This window comes from Apis florea, unplaced genomic scaffold (genome assembly GCF_048593485.1).
Source record: "Apis florea isolate Af1SG1 unplaced genomic scaffold, ASM4859348v1 contig_2293_pilon, whole genome shotgun sequence".
Classification (NCBI taxonomy): Eukaryota; Metazoa; Arthropoda; class Insecta; order Hymenoptera; family Apidae; genus Apis; species Apis florea.
Window position 1 is genome coordinate 3,203,210 of NW_028256554.1, and position 22,032 is coordinate 3,225,241.

A 22,032-nucleotide genomic window follows, 5' to 3' on the forward strand; every position below is an offset into this window, starting at 1 on the left:
AACATTAAATGAAATACATTATATAAAACTTTTGAGATATAATATTTTATTGCATAAATTATAATGCTACAACTTTTTTATCATATGAACATAAAGAGTAAATATTAAAGACTTTACCTATGTAAAGTCAATTTATAATTTTTTAAGTAATAAGTTTGTTACATAATATTTAATAATATTTAATAATATTCAATAATAATTTTAATATTTTAATGCAATTTAATATTTTCTACCAAAGAACAAGAAAGACCCGTATTATCAGGTTCAACATTTAACTCTTTAATTATTCCATTATCAAGAACCATTGAATATCGTTTACTTCTTTTTCCACCCAGAACTGGTAAATCTATAGATAATTCTAATGCATCTGTAAATTGAGCTGCAGGATCTGCCAACATACGTACCTATGTAAAAAACAGAATATTTTAATTATAATATATGTTGCTCTTAAAAAATATATACAATATATATTTAATATTACCTTGCCTTCTGCTCCTTGTGCTTTACCCCATGCTGCCATTACAAATGGATCATTTACAGAAATACAAAAAATTTCTGAAATTCCTTTAGATTTTAAATCTGAAGCTTTTTGTACATAACCAGGAAGATGTGTCTAAAATAATATTAAATTTTTTATACTATACTGATAAATAAATTTTATATCAGTATTTTATACAAATAAACTCTATTTTTTTGCTGAAATAAACTAAACTTGTTGAAATAAACTACTTTATTATCATCTTTTGATTATATTTATAAGCAAAATAAAAATTCATTCAAAAATTTATTATCTATAAAGAATAATTTAAGAATAATTATACTTTTGAACATCCTGGTGTAAAAGCTCCTGGTACCCCAAAAACTATGATTTTTTTTCCATTTGAAATTTTAGCAAGATTCACTTTATTTGTTGGAGAATCTTCAAAAAGATCAATTGTGGGTATTTTATCACCTACCTAAGTTTATTAAAATTAAATTTATTAAGATAACTTAAAAAATATTTAATTATAATTATATAAAATATAAATTATATTTAATTTTTTATATATATATAATTTATATATAATAAATAAATGAGATTATTATGATAATTATGATTATTTTATCACAATTTTATTATTTATCATAAAACTTACGATAACCATGTTTTGAGATGATATTCGAAATTGTCTTATAAAATAACCAAATGAATGTCGTCCACAAAAAAAAATTGTACGATTTATAAGAGGATTCATCTATATATATAATTAACAACGTTAACTAAATAATCAACTATTTTTCATAAAATACAATTTAAAAAAAATTGCTTAATTAGAACACTATTAGAAATTGATTGAATAGATATATATTATTGCGCAATCTTTTCTATTTATTACATAAATATAGTTATTCTTTTTTGCTATATATTTTTATTTTTTTTCATACTTATTTCATTTGTGTAGTATAAATTATTCAAAAATATTAATATATCATATATAATTCTGACAAATATTCATAATTTTTTTGCCTATCGTATAAAATGACAGATTAGCTTCCTAACCGAATCGATATAATTTTATATAATATTTATATCACAAAAGAATTTTTTATTACGAATCACAATTAAAACATAAATCATAACGAAATTTTATGAAAAATATAATTATTATATAATTATTTCAAATAAAAACATTATGAACAATATAAATAAATATTTAACAATATAAATATTTCTAAAATTTAAATATTCCCGCATAAAAATTTTATATAGATTTAATTAAAGAAAAACTTTTTCTTATCAGTTTCATTAATTACTTTCTATTGTATATGACGTTATTTTTAATATTATTTTAAGGATAATTTTCAAAGCACAATTTTCAATAATAAAATATATTTTTATTTTATATTATTTTATATCATTAGAAATAAATATCTTATATTTTTATCAATATTTTATATTTATTATTATAATTAAATTTTCAATAATAACAAAGATAAAAATAAAATTATTTTGGTTAGAAGCAAAATTAAGCTGCGATTATTTTGAGCTATGATGTGGTGCACTCTGTAGGTAATAAATCAAACTTACATGTATCTAGTAAGTAAATACAAGACTTGATATTTTATGGTTTTTATTTAAATTTTTAATAAACTAATAATAAGTAATAATAACTAAATATATAATAGCTAATTATCTAACAAGATTTTTTGATTTATAATATACATATATTATAAATTAATGTTTAAAAAGTAAATAAATTTTTGCTTTATAAATTTAATAAATATAGATAATATTTATACTGATATTTATATAAGTTGTTCGATCATTATGAAAAAATTTGGTTATTTTTATACATATTATTTGAATTTTTTCATATTTTTAAATAATTATTAATTTAATAGTTCTTATAAAAAACATTTATGTTAAATATAAAATAAAATTTTGCTATATTTTGCTATATTTTGCTATATTTATAATAATATTAGTTTAATTAGACAAGAGATTCTATTAAATAAGATTAAAAGAAGACACACTATAGTAAAAAAAAAGTTGCAAAGATTTATTGGAATGTAAATGATTTGAAAAAACGTAGGTATTGAAAAAATCGACGCAAGTCTATAGTACGGTAATATGAGCCAAATTTTTGAAGTGAAAGGGTCGAAGAATCGGAAAGAGAATTACTTTGAGAGTACGCAGAGTATAGAGGTTGGAATTGAATACGACATTGCTAGGTGGAACTATATACGTCCGGGTCATTAAAAGCGGTACTTCTGAACCCTATAGATATCGTCATCACAATGCATTGCACTGTGAATAATATGCTCTATTTACAAATTAAAATATCCGATTTCAAAATATTCCACGGTATTTAATCAATATTGGCCCCATCTGCATTTTGCCTGGTCTTTATATTTTTTTCGTAAATGTCATAATAGATTTTTTATTTTATTTTCTTATCTTATTAGTTTATTAAAAATATTTTGTAATGATGATATTAGGAGTTAATAAATTAGCAAATATTTTAATAATAAATAAAATAATTATCATAAATAAAAGATATTTGAAAATTTTAAGTTAAATTTTTTAAAACAATTTTTTTTTATAAAAAATATCTATTGATATTTTCCAAGTAAAGAAAAATCATAAATCTTTTTAAATCTTTTTAAATCTTTTTAAAAATTGTTTTATGCGCATTCTTGAAGTGTAAAAAAACGGTACTTCGAGAAAAAATAGAGTCGAAAAGTCAATTTTTTTAAGTAACGGGTTTTTTTAGGTTTACGACAGGACTGCTTATTTTCGAATAAACATTGGATTTGAAGTTTAAAATGTTCTCGTCGTCACGTAAATTTTTTGTGTAATAAAAAAAATTTAGCTAAACAAAAAAACTATTTTATTTTCTTTTCTCGAAAAAGTATATATAAAAAATTGGTATTATAAATTATTTTTCCGCTACTTTTTTTAACGGTACCTTCTAATGACAAAAAACTAATCCCACTATCCTTCCCGTAGTAACGGAAAAAACTGGACTTTTTTAGCCAATAGTCAATTTTTACTGATACATAAAAAATGATTAAAAAAACGATCGAGATTTTTTATTTTTTACATTAGAATACTAATTTTTCCCTATAATAATAGTTTTTAAATTAAAGATTTAAAGATTATCTTAAGAAAAACGAATTTAATCACATTATAATTGTTTTGCTTTATTAAATTCTAATATTATTTGTTCAATTATATGTTCTTTTTACATTTGATTAATTTATAAATTTATATTAATTATAATAAAATAAAATTATATAATTATATAATTATAATAAACAATTAATTACTTAACTTATTCATCAAAAATAAAAAAATTAATATAGATATTCTTTGTATTCGTTTTTTTTTATAATAAAAATTATAAAGTACAAGCAAGATAAATGAATAAGAAATATACATATCTATTGCGAAAATTTTCTATGTCTCGATTGGAGCGCAGATTACAGGCCGTCATGTAAGTAGAAACCGATAATATCACATTCCATTGTCATTTTGTAGAGGTAACACAATATAAACGCAGACAGCCAGATTCTCGTTAAGTAACGCCCGAAGGCTCTAATTAAAATAATAAACGGAAAATTCCCGAGTTTCCATCATTTATGGAAAGTTCTGTTTCCAGTGTATTCTCGCAAAAGCGATTTCCTACAGACAAATGGACCCACAGGAGTGCTGCTTTCGCCTCCGCCTCTGTATACATATAAATGTTTCTATATTACATCACGAAATTGCCTCGATGTAAGGGACATGGATATTCTAACCTTAAATTGATGAAAAGTTGATAAAATATAACGGCGTTAAAAAAAAAAATAATAGATAAATTAAAAAAAATACGTACTTATTCATATGAGAATAAAAACAAGAAAAAAGAAACATTAATCACAATTAATCAAATTGATCTTTAATAAATAAAAAAAGAAAGAAAAAAGGAGATGAAAACTGGAAAATTACAAAGAACGATTAGAGAAATATATAATAAAGAGATTTAGATCCAGGGAAATTGAAAATAATAATAAAGAGAAAATAAGGATAGAGGAGAGGGGAGAGGGAGACAAAGAGACAGAATAGGAAAGTAGATGTAGAGAATGAGGGAACAGGGAAGGGACTAACCGCGAAGAGGAGTTGGCGTTTTCATCGAAAAGGAAGGTTAGTTCTAGCGTCTCGTTACAGTGGTTGGTTGCTGAAAGCGTGGATGACGCGGAAGTGGTATGAGGCGGCGGCGGGTGAAAATTCCCGGAGGGTGAAGCGGTCCTGCCGTGTTTTTCGCCGATTGAATCAATTAAAGAGGAAAAACTCCCGGGGTAAAATATTCGAGACGTGTCCTTTCAGTCTTGTACCACGAATACGTGCGTGCTCGTATGTCCGTACCAATCGAGACGCCGACATGATGGTTCGCCTTCGGAATTACTGGACCTATAGTGGACTTTGAACAATTACTTCTCTTTTCCTCTTCCTCTTCCTTTTATTTTCTTTCTCTTTTCTCCTTTTGGTCATCTTTTTAGAAAATAAGAAAAAAAAACGAACCAATTGTTTGAAAATGTTACATTTGAATAACTATACGTTTGTAACGATACATTTTTCTTTGACAATAATGTAAAACTTTTAACAATAAAATTTTAATTGAGTTAGAAATCAGTGTAAACTAAAAATAAAATGATTTAATCATTATGATAAGAAAATGCAATTTCTTTTGACATTATTAAATGATTTTATAATTTTATATAATAATTTTTAAAATTATTATAAAATATTTCAAATACTAATTATCTATTGATTTTATGTTAAAGACATAAAAGATAAAAAATAAATAATTTTCAACAAAATTAATTATGTCTTATATATTATAAGAAAGTTGCATTCTTTTTTCTGTTTTCAACAAAAGCAAGTAAATACATTTTGTTGCGTAAATTATAACATATAATGATCAAAGTAATAAGATAGGAGATATGTAATATAAAAATGTAGATTAAAGAAAAGAGGAAGGAAAAGAGATTGTAAGACAGCGTCAGGCAACAGAGTTTAATCTCTTAATTACCGAGAAATAATTTCATGCTGGTGTGCTAAAGTCGTTGCAAAGATTAATGGTAACAGTACACTGATAAATCTTCCATCCGGCTTGTTTGTTAAATAATATCATCGCTATCCAGATACAAGATTGCGAACAGTTTCTCTTGTTTCATCCACGTACATGTGACTATGCTCAAATATCTTTTCGTGGTAGGTATATAACAACAGATGCAACGGGAAATCTTGAAAATTTCACAAAATTTAATATTTAATAGATATTAATAAGATATTCTATCGATTTAAAATATGGAAACATGGAAATGTTGCAAGAAATAATATAAATAAATCTTTTTAAATTATTGATGTTATAAAGATAAAACAAGATAGATAGAGAAAGATAGAAGGAGACGGGGAAGGAGGAGAGATATATAGAAATCTAAAATTGGATATATAGATCAAATAAATGGGAAATATTATTGTTTCTCTAGATAAGAATTGCGATATCTAGCCAAAACATGATTCGAGTGAATCTCATGACATTATGTGATTAATCTAAGATAGAAAATGTTGAAAAATATGTTTTGTACAGAAATTAAAAATTTCAACTTCAAAAGTTTCAATGTTTTGTTAAAATAATGTTAAAATAATTATTTGATACCATTTGGATTTTAAAAATTTATTATTATAAAATATATTATAATGTATTATAAAATATTAAAATATATAATGATTTATATTCTATAATTCTTAGAAATTTTTGATATTCTATATATTTTTTTAATGAATATTGAAATATAAATATTTAATGTTTAATAAATTATCTTATTTAGTACAAAACTAAGTATTTGACTATGAAGCAAAATTGGATATCCAATTAAATGTTTTTTTCTTATCATTGAAATCAAATATTTTTTTTTTTTATGATTTTTATAATAATATAACATGTTTGGTAAATCATAATATATTCAATATTCATATATATTCAAATTGATAAGATAAGATAAAAATCGATAATCACATCGAAATAAATTAAATAAAACAAATAATAATTTTTTTATAGTAATAATTTGATACAAATTTTAGGTAATATTAAATTTGATATTATGATTCTTGTCATTTAAATTCTAATTTATTTACAATTTCTATTTAAAAAAAATCCATTAAGCAATACAATACATTGTATGATTTTTATTTAATCTTTTTTGTTTTGCATTTTACAATTTTTATGTAAATATTTCTCTGGCTATTTAATAAATATTTAATATTTATAATTGGTTAAATTATTTCAAAGTTGAAATTGATATAAATAAGAACAAAACATATAAATATAGTTTTTAGATATTAATAAATTTTAGATATTAATAAATATAGTTTTAATGTTTTAACGAAAATTTTGATTTATAATATCATTTTTGAAATAAATTAAAATATTTTAAATTAAAATAGGTTAAAATAGACTAAAAAAGTTTGTCAGTTTTAAAATAGAAATTAATATAATTATATATAATTTTTGAAAAAATTAATTTTAAATAAAGTAAATACCTGTGTAGCAAAAGTAAAAATATTAAAGATAATTTAATATGCACATAATTTTTTATTTACTTAACATTTAATCTAAAAATATAATAAATTTATATTTTTTTCTTTTTATACATTAAGTACATAATATCTATATTGGAAATCAATAATAAATTCATGTGCTTTAAAAAAATCCCCAGATAAATACTTACGCCATCTAGTTATATACTATCATTATTAAAAAATATCCATGGATCTATATATGTAAATATGTATATGGTATTGGGTATATTATTAAATATTTTTTGAACACATAAATCTAATAATTAAAATTGAATATTTAATTTAATTTAATCATTTTATTCAATTTAATAAATTTATAACGTGAAACTTACATTTATACTTCTTAATTTAACAAAATCTCTGTGCTTTAGAGAAATTGTTTGTCGTAAGTATAGATAAGCAAATTTCGGAACAATTACTTGTGACAACCTATGAACGCTCGAAAAGGATCGATTCAGCAGATATTGAAATCGACCGACGGATTCCTAATTGACAGTTCGTATGATACAGTTTCAACTTCAACCAGGATTTCAACATTCGCTACTTTTATATGTAAGTATTATAAAATTATAAAATGTAACTTTAAAAAATGAATTTTAAATGCATAAATTATTAATATGTATATAATCTTTATTATTTTTTCATAATACCATTTAAAATTCATGTTTATTAATTTCAAATTAAAAAAATAACGGTTTCTTATACATCAACTTAATATTAATAAAATAATTATTTACTTAACCTAAAGAAAGAATGAATAATATAAATATTTGTTTTTATTAAAAATATCAAAAACCTGCTACTATTCAATTGTGTACATTACATCACAATTTTGTTCTTATTTATTATGTAACATGTATATTTAATCCTCTATGTGTAAATGTTGAAAGGATAGTAAGATTTCTATTGAGAACATTATATGACATACTGAAATATATAGAAGTTATAACTGTTTTTTTTTTTTTTTTTTACAATATATCAAGAAATATTTGAAATTTTGAGAAAGAAAAAGAGAGACTCACTCTTCTTTATATAGAATAATTATATATCGTAATTGTATTTGAATTATTGTCTTTAATCGTAATAATATTATCATTTATAGATATTATTATATGACAATATTTATATGACCATGATACAGCACACTTATTAGCAGAATGTTATAATTATGAAATGGATGATATTTCTACAAAATAACAGTTGTTTGTAAACGCAATTAATGAAACAGTAGTAAATCCGGTAACATAAATAAAAGATTTTCCGATTTCGTTTATGACTAAATATTCTATAATAATGATCACCATTATTCGAAGAAACTTCAATAAATCTTATGTTAATCTGATTTCCCAAATCCCATATGGTATCGATGTCGGATCTTTAAGAAAATTTTAGAACAAAAGTCGTTCATTTTCCAATTTATTATATATCACTGATCATATTTCCGTTGTAACTATTACGTATGAAAGCAGTTGGTTAAAACGTTGAAATTTTCGTGGTAACGTAGGTAGTGAGAAGGATTATCGAAACAAGTGTCCTTACCCGATATTCCTCATTTATATAGATATCTCTGTCATAATTTTGAAACATTATCTCTTCTCTTTCTGGACATAATTTGCGAAGAGAAATACATTTTCGAGAATTATGATTTTCTAAAATATATACAATTACAATTTATGTTTCATTTTTATTTTAAAGCTTTATACAACTTATTATTTAAGTCTTAATGAAATAGAATAAATAATAATATTTACGTTCCTATATAACATTAAATTTCTATATTAATTTCATAAGTTTTTATTATCCTTGTAGCAAACATATTTCTTTGAGTGCAAAGGGCTATATACGTATAATATGAAGAAAAGAAAGAAGTTGAAGTATGAAGTACGAAGTTGTCAAACTTTCTCCAAAAGAGTAGGAGAATAAAGTAAGAGAGTAAGAGAAATGGTGAGAGAAGTAATGAATGAAAGAGAGAGAAAGACCCGTATCCTAAGCATGCTGTGAGGTGGTGCGAGGTGGTGCAGCATTCTGTCTGTTAGAGGGATAGGAGGAGGCGCGGCGCAGCGTGGCGTGGCGTGCGCGCGCTTCTTACCCCCTGTAGGTTGGTGGCACCCCTACCTCGCGAGGGCCGTTTGTTCGGTTCGGTTCGAGTTTACAACCCTGCTGGGCCGCAAAATTTACGGTGCCCTCTTAAAAGCGATCCAAACACGTACCGGTCCATTTGGACCTATCTTCCAGGAGTATAGCCCGCTTTGCCACGCGCTTTGCCTGATCGTCTACCATTCGATCTTCTGTCTCTTAAACTCACTCACTTCCTACGTCTTTACTTTTCGTGAATCTCGTTCACTTTTTTAATTCTTTTGCTTTACCTTAAATAAAAATTTTTTATAAAGGAATTTTTATATACATACAATTGTATATTATGTGAAATTTCTTATCGCATTTTTTTTGTTTCGCTATCATCATTTAAAAAAGAATATTTTGATTATATTAATTTTACACAATATGAAAAAAATATAAAAGAAATAAAAATATAGTGGCTAAATATAGTTTATAATATTTATAATCATCTTTATTGAGTAAGAAAAAATAAAAATTAATAGATAAATAATGATCGTCATGTCACATATTTGTGATGATTCGCATAATTCGCAATGTATCAAACTCTTGAATAAATGGCAAATGTATCAAACTCTTGAATAGATAAGGTTTGTGTAAGAAAATATAAAATATTCGCTCATAGAATAACACAATTTGAAAGCTCGAAGGGCTTGTATTATTCAATCAACTGCGGCAATAAGAGACCTCTCATGTGCAAGCTCGTTGTGTGTAATCAAGTTAAAAATTTATATAAAACACTGCCGGATGATAGTGGGTGGAGTGACATAAACTCGGTTACATAAAACAAATGCGGGGACACGCGAAAGGGAAGCCCCTTTGTATCTCTGGAGCCAGTGTGCCATAGAAGAAACCCTTTTGAGGAATCTTTACATATGCATGGACTAGCAATGATACCATAGAAAATCATCACTCCCTACATCATCCAGTACGGCTTATTATACTTTTCGTATGTCATAACATAATAAAATTTATAAGAATATTGAACTTTTCTCTCTTTCTCTTATTATAAAAAGAATACTTGTACTATTTATCTTATATTTAGCTATTATTAATTGTTAATTGTATTTAATGTAAGAGATAGATATTTTAATCTCAATTGCAAAGTCTCAACTGTTTTTGATAAAAATGAATTATTAGTTTTATCGAACTTAATTGACGGATTATCGCAATTACATTAAGGGAATTGAAACAGTTATGTTCGAAAAAACTTATCAAAGTCAGTTCAAGTCACTTCAATTTTTATATCATTTCAAAATAATAATACATAACAAATCTATGAAATCAATATTCGATCAATTTATTATCGTTTAATTATAAGCTGTGCATTTATTTTTATTTTTATGAAGAATAATTTCTTCTGTTTTTCTCTTCGAAGAAGAGATTGATATTTTTTCCATATAATGTCAATCGGGTTTGGATTTAAAGTTATAACCGACTAGCGGTTGACTTAAACAAAGAATAAATCTCTATAAAAGTAAAAACAAAATACGAAAAAAAAAAAAAAAAAAAAGAAAAGGACAAGGATGATTTATTACCACGTTTTCGAATTTTTTGAAGTATTTCGAAAAGTTTCCTGCTCGCCTAACTGCGGTAACCGGCGAAACGACTCTTGGCTTACCGCATGTGTCGTAAAAGTTTTTAGGTTCCCAAAAATTTGTGGAAATTCAGGGAAACGGAGATGAAAAAAAAGAAAAAGCAATGGCGAGATGAGAGGCACGGTAGCTGTTTTGTAACCTTCTATAAAAGTTATAGGATGGGACTCGAACCGCTGTAACATTTCAAAGATTTTGGCATCACTAATAATTTATGATTCTTTTCTGATCTGACTTGACCCTAGTTTCTCTATTGTTTCTTCACTTTTTTCTTTATTAATATTTTTATTACAAATATTTTTCTAAATCTATTATTTAATTTGGATATTAGGCTTGTCATTTATCAATTTGACTAATCTTTTGGTTAATCAATCAGCTTTTATTTTATTACATATAAAATATAAAGAGACATTGATGGTTAAAATATCATATTTCAAATGTGTAACATATTTGTCATATCTTCACAATGTGAAGATCAAGAAGTCAGTGTGAGGAAATATATATTCGTAAAAACTAAGTGGTAAGAATGTATCTTGCGCATATGTCTTTGAGAATATGATAGCGAAGTGAGCCGGTTTAAACTCGTTAAAACTCATTGGCCTGAGTCATAAAAGATCAGAGAATCGTCTTGTGTCGTGCGTATTCAGTGCTTAAAGTTAGTGTTGAGAATCATAGTTTTAAAAAATTATTATAAAGAACATTTTCATTTATTTATCGAAAATTTGCATGTACGTAGCATTATCCATTAATTTCCAATTATACATAATTCATATGAATATAGTATAGTATAGTGATGTATATTTATACTACTCAGAGTCAATCTCATTATCTTAATATTTGCCATTATCATTATCTTAATATTTAAAACTGTTTTCACGAAACGACTATTCGTATTATCTTTTTTTTTTTTTTTTTTTTATTTCTTCGCTATCTTTCGCAGTTGAAAAAAAGTATAATCAACATGCATATAACGATTAAAATTCAATTTCAATTGGATAATTGGATAATTATTATAAATCATTTTATATGTTGAATTAATATGACATATTTTATATGAGTTTTGTTCAAGCAGTTATTAAAAATGATAAGAATTAAGACATTATAATCGACTTTTATATATTATAATCGTTCTTTCGAAAAGAAAAATAATATTTGTGATAAATTTTCATTATTCGAGTATTCGAATAATTATTATTCAATATATTTTTTAGAATGGAAATAAAAATCGATGAGAATATTTTTGAGAAAATACTTCGAAAGAAATTATCGAACGAGATCGTTCAAATTCTGGAAATTAAACGTTATTGTATGTCAGAAAAAGGATTAAATTTCCTCAGTGATTTATATATAATGCATGTGAGATATATGGTTATTTCTAACAATAAGAAAAATGAAACAAAATCGGAACGTTCGATCAATTTTATTATTAAAACCGAACCCGTGAACGGATTATCGTGCGACATTGCTCGCCAACAAAACGTATTCCAGATCGAATTGAAAGTTTTACAAGATATTCTACCGAGAATACAGGAATTTATCTCTTGTCAAATTGGACCGAATTTATTATACTCTTCTGATAATCCACCATTTCTCATTATGGAGAATTTAAAAGACAGAGGATTTATAATGAAAGATCGTCAAAAAGGATTATCACGTGAACATTGTTGTTTACTTATAAAACAAATTGCTAGATTACACGCTGGATCTGTTGCAATTTTTGAAAAGGTAGCTAACCTCATCAGAAGATTATAATTATAAACACAAATATTGATCGATATTTTTTAAAATTTTTAAATTTACGAAACTCGAATCTAAAACTTTTTAGATTATTTTCCAATTAAATGCAAATTTGTTTTTAATATTTAAAACTTTACTGAGTTTTTAATCAATATTAATAAAGATTGATCTTACAGGATCCGGAATTAATTGGATTTTTCAAAGATGGTGGCATCGTGTCGGTTAAATGTCCTCAAATTTTTATACGAATGATGGAAGTAAGCCTTTTACGGATAGGTAATCAGATACAAAAATGGTCAGATGAAAAGTGTGCATCTGCAGCGAGCAAGTTAATAAAATCAGCAGAAACTATCGGATCACGATGTATGGATGTCTATAATTATGATACGAACGAATTCTGTGTATTAAATCACGGAGATTGTTGGATCAATAATATGATGTTTAAAGAAAATGAGAAAGGCCAACCTATCGATGTTTTATTGGTAATATTTTTTTTTTTTTCTTTTTCCATATATATATTAACAGAGAGTAAGGTGAGAGTATGATTTCTGTTTCTTTTTAATTAAATTTCTATATAATTTAGTGGAATTAGTATTTTTAATTTTGCCTCTTTGTAATTGTACGATATAATATTTTTCAGGTTGATTATCAAATGTCTGTTTATACATCTCCAGCTATCGATTTATTATACTTTTTGAATATTTGTCCGGAAATTGATATAAAATACGATAACGATGATTATTTCCTCGGGATATATTTAGACACTTTAAAGGAAACTATGAAAAATATAGATTGCAAAAGAAAACCACCGACGATGAGAGAATTAAAAGAAGCGTTGTATAAAAGAAAGATATACGCTGTTTTTGCTGGAATCGTGCTTAATTTACGAATGCTGGCAAATAAAGAAGATACCGAGGATTTTGACGATTTATTTGGCAAGTTAGGTGAAACTAAAATGAATGTTTTCAAAAGTCCAGACGCGGTGAAATTAGCTCAAAAAATGATTCCAATCATGAATGAAAGAGGTTACTTCGATTGAAAAAAACGTATTTGAGATAATATTAAAAGAAGAGAAAATCTCTAAAATTTTAATTCTCTATAAATAAAATTTTTTAAGAAAAAAGAATTTTAATTGATACAAACAATTGACCAATATTTGAGATAAATTTATGAAATTTAGAGATCAATAAATATTATTTTTATTTTTAATAATTCTTAATACTTATTTATTTTTATAATTTGATTACATTATCATATTTTACAAAAACATTTCCTTATTTAATTTAAATGTCACTCCACTGAATAACACCTTAATCTTTTAATTCTTCTTATCTCATTTGACCATTACAAATTATTTAAACATTACAAAAGAAGCAAAACGAAACTAGAAAAAAAAAAAAAAAAAAAGAAAAAAAAATTAAGAAAATTAGAACCATATCTAATCTTAAACCTAAAATCTTATTAATATTTTTCATTTGAATCTTTGCTATTAAATCTCGTAATTAATTCCCTCAATGACTGTTTATGTATTAATTTTCACAGGTATTCATTTACTTGATCAACAATTAAGAGGATTTTCGATTGCAGTAAATTGAAGATTTCTCTCCGAGCGAGGAAAAAAAAAGCTAGCTCGCTTGTTTGATGAACTTTCGAAAAGATCCTTGGAGGGCGAACGCTGCGACCTTGGCGGTCAGCCTGTAGGAATTGATTTATAATAGGGCAGTAAAGCAGTAGGCTAAAAGGTCTCTGAAAGCATCGTCTCGGTAACCTACATCGTGAACAGAGAAATTGTTGTGGCAAGCCTCGATGGGGTGGCTTTTGCCTCGAGGTGAATCTTCGCTACCGGGACGACGAAGAGAAACGCGTTGGAACAGAAGTCATCGCCACGAGGAGAGAGAGAGTGTGTTTAGCCGGTACCGAGGTATTTGCACAAGTTTCTCCCTTCCTCGTGCAATTTCTTGTTTGCGCTGACCTGGAAGTTGCACGTAGTCGACCGGGAGTCGAGGGATTCGTAAATCATAGTAGAAAGGCGAATTGGAAAAATTCGGTAGCCGATTCTCGGTTCTCCGCACGAGCTTCGAGAAAGTTAGGGAGAGGAAGAAGATGCGCGTCGGGGGAGAAAATAAAAGGATAATGGAAAAACTAGACGTCCGTGAAGTATTTGGGTTATTCGGTCGTCAGTGGCAGAAAATTCCGGTAGCGGGCCGCGATTAGTTCCGAATCGGGTAATAGAAAATGGCGTTAAAGTAGAAATTTTGTATCTTCGTTTTGGTATTATCGATCAGAGCTTTCAATGCTTGGAATAAAATCTTTCGGGCCACGTAATGAACGTTGTATAAATATTTAACGGTGAGTGAATCTTGTTAATCTTTATATTAAGAAACTTTTTTTTCTCGATATAAAATCTTAGGTTGAAGAGAGGATGAAAGAAAATTCGGTCGGAATTCTCGTAGGGGGACTTACTAATCCTTCGATTTTTCAGGTGTTCCATTTTACTATGTGTCGGATGACTTATTTGTCAACGTCCTTTACCTGAATAAAGTCTGTTTCTTATTTGTCTCCTAAAAGAAAATGGTCAACCCTGGGAATACTTTACGGAATTCGTCAGGTGCGATTGATGAATTTCAAACTCGACAATTTTTTTTTTTTTTTTTAGAAGAGTGAATCGTGCAACGAGATGAATGTACCTTTTCACCGATACACGAAAGGTTTAATACTATTAAAAGAGAAAGAAAAAAAGTATGGGAAGAAGCGGAAAAAATTCTTTTGATAGAATTGAATAACGCGATTGAAGAAGAAAGAAAATTGATCCCTCGACACCTAATCGTCTAATCCTTCTATTATTGTAGAGAGATGAGAATTTCTTCATTTTCGCACCTTTTGAGAAAAAAATTTTGAAATCTTTGGAAATATTTATAAAAATAATTCAATCATGTAATAACAATCATTTAAAAAATATTCAATATTTAATATTATTGAATTACATGAAAGTATTCGATAAATATAAAGGAATTGCATTACATGAACGGCGGATAAAAAAGAGAAATCATCAATATTGGATCTCGAGGCGTATACGGGCGTATTTACGCTGTCGGAACATGCAATTTTGGCATACGACGTGTAAATACAGACGTGTCATTGGACAACAATATACCCGTGGGATTCAAAGCCTGATCTCTCGGTGTCAACGACCACGGTATTCTGAATTTTTCGATGGTATTCCGTGACGACGACGAGTAAATTATCGCTAAATAGTGTACCGGCGGATGTCAAGATGCGGGCCTCGTTCGGGTGGTCGTGGGATCTTTCATCGACGACCCTTTCGAAATACTATAATATGGAACAGAATCTTTCTTAATCATCGTCGAACAAAACAAACGGTAGAAATTTTTGGGAGAATTACGCGAATGGGTAGGATTACGTAAATTTATAATGATGAAATGTATTATAACGCGTTAAAAAATTCAGATGTTACCAATATTTTTACAAAATATAATTTCAATATTTTCCAGCCAATATGAATGGAATATTAAAAATCTTCGCCAAACATCTGTAAACAGAGCGGTTTGTGCTTGGTTGAAATTTATGGAAGCTGTTGTAAATAATAAGAATCAACCATGGGCCGGTGATATTACCTAGGTAAAATCGGATATTCAATGTTATGTTGCCGTGATTCTACGATGTTTTGAAAATCTGTGGCTACAGTAGCATTGAACGTTGACCGAGTATCCGCACCGAATATTTCTCTGGTCTGTCAGTTTGTAAGGTATAGTAAATCATGTAACATAAATTTATGGGTCAATTTCATGCGGCTGGAAGGTATAGCAGGCCATTTGGCGCTTTCTCTTCACTGGTTCCTCTTTCATATTTCTGTCTCTCTATGTTTTCGCGTAAACGATTGAAGCACAACCATTTTTCACAAAAACCTTTCTTAAATTGTTTAGAAACTCTTGTCCAGAAATCCAATTTCTCATCCCATAGTTTCCAAATCCACAGTTTACCTACACAAACTTTAAATTTTAATTATTATTAAATTATTATTCGGTTCATAATATAAACGAAAAAGATAAACGTTACAATTAATAATAATAAACTGTAATATAAACGTAATATAAAAATTAAATGGAAAAAAGACAAATGTTGAGCTATTTAACTCCATAAAAAAAAATAATAACATTTAAGCGTTTCAATAACGAATGAATATGATGCGATATCCAAATTATTTTAATTCTTCTTTAGAATTTTCTCTTTACTGCATAGAAACTGGCATAGAAACTAGTATGTAACATGATTCGTGTTAGGACGTGATTTCTGTGTGAAAGGCAGAAGCCAAATGCGATTATGATCGCTGGGGACACGGACTTAGGGGTGTATTATAATAAAGCGAAAGTGCTGTTACAGAACTCACGTCGAGCGACACGTGGCGAATCGTGTTCTGATATTGTATCACTGTCCGCCACGTGACTATCACTTTATAAATATATATCTATCGCAGCATGTTCAATTTAGTCCGAAGGGCATCGTTTGAATCGAACTTATCGTTGAACTTCATCTTCGAAATTTCGATATAGCCATATCGCGTGCCAATTTTCATCCACTCCAACTTTTACATTCATTACGGTTAACGATTATTGTCTCGCGGATTGAATAATAATCCGAAACGAAAGTTGTTATATACATTTCACGAGGCACAACAGTTGCACCGTATATTATTTAGTCTTTAAACAAGCGCGCAAAGTGGATCAACACGGTCGAATCGTGAAAACAGGAGAGAGGCATCGTACATACGTGTCTGTTAGGGGGTGTCAATTTGCCCAGTGGAAGTCCAGTTTGTCCCTGTTTGTTTCCAGGAGAGGTTTATTTGCAGCACACAAGGACCACGGACGACAGCGGCAGCTCGAGGACGATGGGGTGGGTAAGAGGATGAACATATAGGAGTGTGTGGAAAAGTGGACGCCTCGCGTTATAACGACGTCCTGATGCCAGCTTCTTGTTTCAGGGTGGTGGAAAAAAGGCCGGTAACGAGGCGCGACAACCGTAGAAACAGCTGTTTCACAAAAGCTCCGATTGAGAAACTCCCCGGTTCTGGTCCGCTGAGATCCTCTGTGAACGAAAATTATCGCTTGGAATACTTTTTGGAAGAATTGTTGCAGAATTGTGTGCTCCGTAAGTTAATGCAACATGTAATACGTAATGATCATCGTATTTTGATATTAAAAACTAATATTTTTTTTTTTTTTTTTTAATAAATTTTATTATAAGAATTATAATATTGTATTTAATTAATAGTTAATCTTTTTCGTTAATATAGGATTATGTGAAAAAAATTCAATACGAAAAAATTCGAATCGCCAATACTTCTCTCGACTACATTTCACTGAACAATGGTAAGTGATAAATGGTAATCATACTACTGGTGGATGAAGCTGTAACTGCATTCGAAACCGCAGAGACAAATGGTTCGATGAAATAGAGTCGAGAAGAGAAGAGAAAATTGAAGGGAAAGAGACGTGGCTGAAAGATGTGGGGTGCTGGAAAGGGAAGTGTATATGTTGAACGCACGTGCGACTGTTACGCGTGTATCGGGTGCAAACGGGGCACGAAACCCCAACAACAAGGGTGAGAACATGCCGCGCAGACAAAATGTGACATCCGGACTGATCAATTCCCAAGATTTTCAAATACATCGTCCAACCCATTTGCCCTTTGTCACATATCTATTATTATCATTTCTTATTTATAATTATTTATTGTATTTCATTGAAAAAAACTTTATACAATCCTTGTTATTAAATTTTTAGATGCAAATTTTATTCGTATACGCACTTATGGGTTTCGACTTTATTTATTGCAATTATATCGATACGTGCATACAATTCTTAAAAAAAAAAAAAAAAAAAAAGGAAAGAACGTTCAATCTCTTGGAAAAGTCGCAAAAGGAAGAAAAAAAGGTCGCCAATAAAAATTGCGAGAAAGAAGGAAAAAGAGGAGCGAATGAAGAGGAGAAAGAAAGAAGGAAGGCACGGTGTTCCTTGTAGATGGTTTCTATGGTGTTGTTTTCGTCGAGGAGAGGACAGGGCAGAGAGTTTCACCGCGATTGCTGTAACAGCATCGCCGTGATGAGAGACGCGCGTATCGGTAATGTAACCAATCACCGAGGTGAATCCTGTCTGGCTATAAAGCTCGGTACCGGGTCGGTGTTGGGTCGTGTACCCTCGCCGTTAGTTCAGCTACACCCGGGTACGAGTTGGTTTAGCTTCGCCTCCCCGTAACGAGGAGTTTAATGACATCGTCGGCGTCCACGTTGGACACGTGAATGTCAGGAGAAGTTTCTCCCTCTATTTTGATGTATCTACGTCTACCGATGTACAAAATTTACTTTCGTCACAAATTTCCTTCTCTACGCTGATTATTATTTTCCTCTATTATTAAAAAGGATTTTCTCCTCTTTTTTTTTTTATTTTCCTTTATTATTAAAATTTCACGATAATTCTTTTCACATACGCAAAAGAAATTTCTTTTCTTCCTTCTTCTTTATCGCTAAAATTTCGCGATAAATAGATAATTCTTCTCGAAGAGCTTTAAGCTGAATTCAACGATATGTTTTTTCTCGATAAAGTATTCAGCGTTTTCACGAGTTCTAAGCTTCGAAAGAAATACATTTTATGGAGTGTGATTCACGAAACGAAACTTTCATTGTCGCCAAATCGGTCAGAAATGCTTCGACGGTATTAATTTGAAGAAAAAAAAAAAAAAAAAAAGAAAAGAGGCACGTGCCCGGCGTAGAAACGTTTCGGTCCCCCGTGGTTAAAACAGTAAAAAGATGGACGAGAGACACGCGGCTCTTACATCGGTTAAAATAGGTAGACAAACCAAGTACCACGGTTGGAGGATACGAGCTAATGGTGCATGCTTGTCGAAGTCGTTAGTGTCCAACACACGGTACCCCCCCCCCCTTATTTTTGTATTAAAAACACTCCCACCCGGCTTACGAACGATAATCCTGTTAATTGCTATTGGAAAAAGCAGTAACGATCGAGAAATTACGATAATTTTAACGATAATTTTAATATAAGAATTGTATAAGAATTATTCGATATTCGAATCGAATAAAGGATCAAGGATAAAAAATTTGGTTGGATCTTACAAACTTCTTAGCTAAGCCAAATATCGTCCAGAGCCAAATATTCATTTTCTTAGGTTACTTTTACGATCGTCCGCTTGACCACTTTTTAATAACCGGAACACTTTAATGGGAATTTTAAAGCCTATTTCGAACGACTTTTTAATTTAAAATAAGCGTGAAACGAGTATTTATATTTCTTTTCTATAACCTCTCTGAAGAATTTCTGGTCTATTTTAAATTATTTTCAAATGGAATGGGATTTAAATTTTTATAAAAAAACTGCTATGAAAACATTTTAATATCCCGCTCGTATCTAAAGTGTGTAAAATAAATACTATAATTTTAAATGATATTGATGAAAAAGAGTGCCATAAATTTTTCTATACCGTGGAACGTTTCTCTTTTTTTTTCACGAAAATGAAAAAACGAGGTTTATAGGTTTATACCAAGAATTTGGAGTGATAAAATGTAACAATGTAATCTTTCAACATTTACGACTTGTTTTCTATGACTTTCTCAGTCATTTACGAGCTATTTTAAGCAATCCCATAGCAGCAATAAATCAACGTTGGACCAGTTGCTTCTAACGTGGCAGGAAATCGATCGTAAAATTTGATCCAAGATTCGAAAATGACGGTCATGTTCGCGAAAGCCGTCCCAACGAAGCGTGCGTCACGAAATTGGTGTAAAAATTTTAACAGCGGAAAGAAAATCGATCCGCGATTACAACTCCAAATTCTGGATAGAACGATACAATTCCCAGCCTGCCTAATTGCATCGTGTGTGTGCTGCTCGTTACGCGGATAATATATTCGTACAGTAGCCCTTATTTGTCGGTAAAGAGAGAAATATAAAAAAAAAAAAAAGAGAAAAAGAAAAAGCCACGGGGCGTCTCGGCCGTGTATCATCCCGCAGAGCTACAGTATAAAAGGGGGACGGAAGGAGGGTTGACAAAGGGAGGAGGGTGGTTGTTAAGTTGTCCAACAGATGCCTCGCCACGTGAATCCATCGTCTAAATACCCAACTTCCTCGTTCGCATATATTCGTATTTTTCAAATTTAATTCCACCTCGCCCTGCCTTCTTCGATCCTTCTCCAATCGGAATGGGTGAAACAAAAACCTGATCCGATCGATCGAATCATTTTGATCCTTTGAAAAGTTACACCCCAATTCCGCATCCTCGAATTAAGAATCTTGAGAGATGATTGTGAACGGGTATGCTATACGATCAATCTGATCGATTACTTCGATCATTCTTCGAAATTACGAATTTTTTAATGAACGGAGCTCGTCAATTTTCCTTCTGACCGAATAAAAAACCGTCCAACGGTTAACATTTACTCGTCAATTACCAGATCGGCCCCCCGAATCGGTAGAAATTGGTGTACAGGCAAGTGATGACAGTAAGCGTGAAAAAGGTGGAAAGAGACGTTCGGCAAGTCCAGAAAGTCACGTACGATCGACTCGCCGAAAATGATATTCTCGGCGTGCGGAAAGAACGGCTCGCTTCAAAGGCTCGTTAGCGATGGGTTTCCCCCGATGGGGGGGGTTGTTGTCGGACGGGGCAGGTGAAAAAGTTCCATGCAGCCGGTGTAAAAGTCCGTTTGTTACAGATCGGTCAAAGGCTGAACAGATTTGTGTTACATATAATGGGGCGTGCGCCCGCGCCCCCATTCTTACCACCCTCCATTCCCTCCCTCTTACGAAGCGTGCCTGCCTCCCTGCCTGCCTGCCTACCCCATATAATGGAAAAACGTAAAGGATCGCGCCACCAAGTCTTTAACGCTATCCTGGAAAACGACGTCTTAATAAACGGAACCAGGTGATGCGCTCTTTGCGCCCCTCTTTCAGCCTATTCAACCGTTTCCACGATCGCTACAAATTCAAGTATCCGTCTACTTTAGATTTGCATTATTTTTATTTCGCCGTTGATTCAACGAAGTAAATAGGTATGTTGAAAAGAACAATTGAACGTATATGAATTATATAACGTTCAATTCTGCCAATGTCCAAATGTTTCTCCAGCACTTTCTACGCGGACGGTATTCGGTGCTTGTAAAGAGTTTCCCATTTCCATTCGTCGTTTGACAATATCTGTGTGCGAAGGTAGCAAGGTGGCGGAGTGTCCACGCGACTTCACCCCGTACTCTATTTAGCGCTTGTTAGCGTCGACAATACGGTGCAGATCCCCCTAACGAGGCCGATGCTTGCATTATGCGGCGAGGGTGTAAGCTCACCGCGTGGCCTCCACGAGAAATGCGAGCACGCGACACCAACACCGATCGTTGTTGAATCGTCGAATCGTTATTTCTCCAGTCTTTCTCTAAAAATTCCATTTCAATGGACACCCT

General features: G+C 30.0%; 2 protein-coding genes and 1 long non-coding RNA gene across 6 annotated transcripts; 2 read left to right on the forward strand and 1 right to left on the reverse strand.

The window, feature by feature from the left end:
- Positions 1-29: 29 nt before the first annotated feature.
- Positions 30-2,066, reverse strand: Prx5 (Peroxiredoxin 5). Its single transcript, XM_003694553.3, has 4 exons — positions 1,137-2,066; positions 822-956; positions 482-613; positions 30-404 (listed from the first exon to the last, which is right to left on the reverse strand). The coding sequence occupies exons 1-4, from the start codon at positions 1,233-1,235 to the stop codon at positions 210-212; spliced, it is 561 nt and encodes a 186-aa protein (XP_003694601.1). The 5' UTR covers positions 1,236-2,066; the 3' UTR covers positions 30-209.
- A 5,503-nt stretch (positions 2,067-7,569) lies between these two features.
- Positions 7,570-13,761, forward strand: LOC100870029 (uncharacterized). 4 transcript variants are annotated; one of them, XM_086903615.1, is made up of 5 exons: positions 7,572-7,660; positions 8,918-9,032; positions 12,030-12,543; positions 12,732-13,037; positions 13,196-13,761. In XM_086903615.1, the coding sequence occupies exons 3-5, from the start codon at positions 12,031-12,033 to the stop codon at positions 13,592-13,594; spliced, it is 1,218 nt and encodes a 405-aa protein (XP_086759741.1). In that variant the 5' UTR covers positions 7,572-7,660; positions 8,918-9,032; position 12,030; the 3' UTR covers positions 13,595-13,761. The 4 variants fall into 4 exon arrangements, with proteins under 4 accessions (XP_012343393.1, XP_086759741.1, XP_012343389.1 ...); XM_012487939.3 differs by lacking the exon at positions 8,918-9,032 and having other exon boundaries at positions 7,570-7,660; XM_012487935.3 differs by lacking the exons at positions 7,572-7,660; positions 8,918-9,032 and adding an exon at positions 11,419-11,546.
- Positions 13,762-17,340: 3,579 nt separating this feature from the next.
- Positions 17,341-18,380, forward strand: LOC147658246 (uncharacterized). Its single transcript, XR_015290801.1, has 3 exons — positions 17,341-17,466; positions 17,555-17,721; positions 17,867-18,380. It is a non-coding gene; the product is annotated as an uncharacterized LOC147658246 (long non-coding RNA).
- The last annotated feature ends 3,652 nt before the right edge of the window (positions 18,381-22,032 follow it).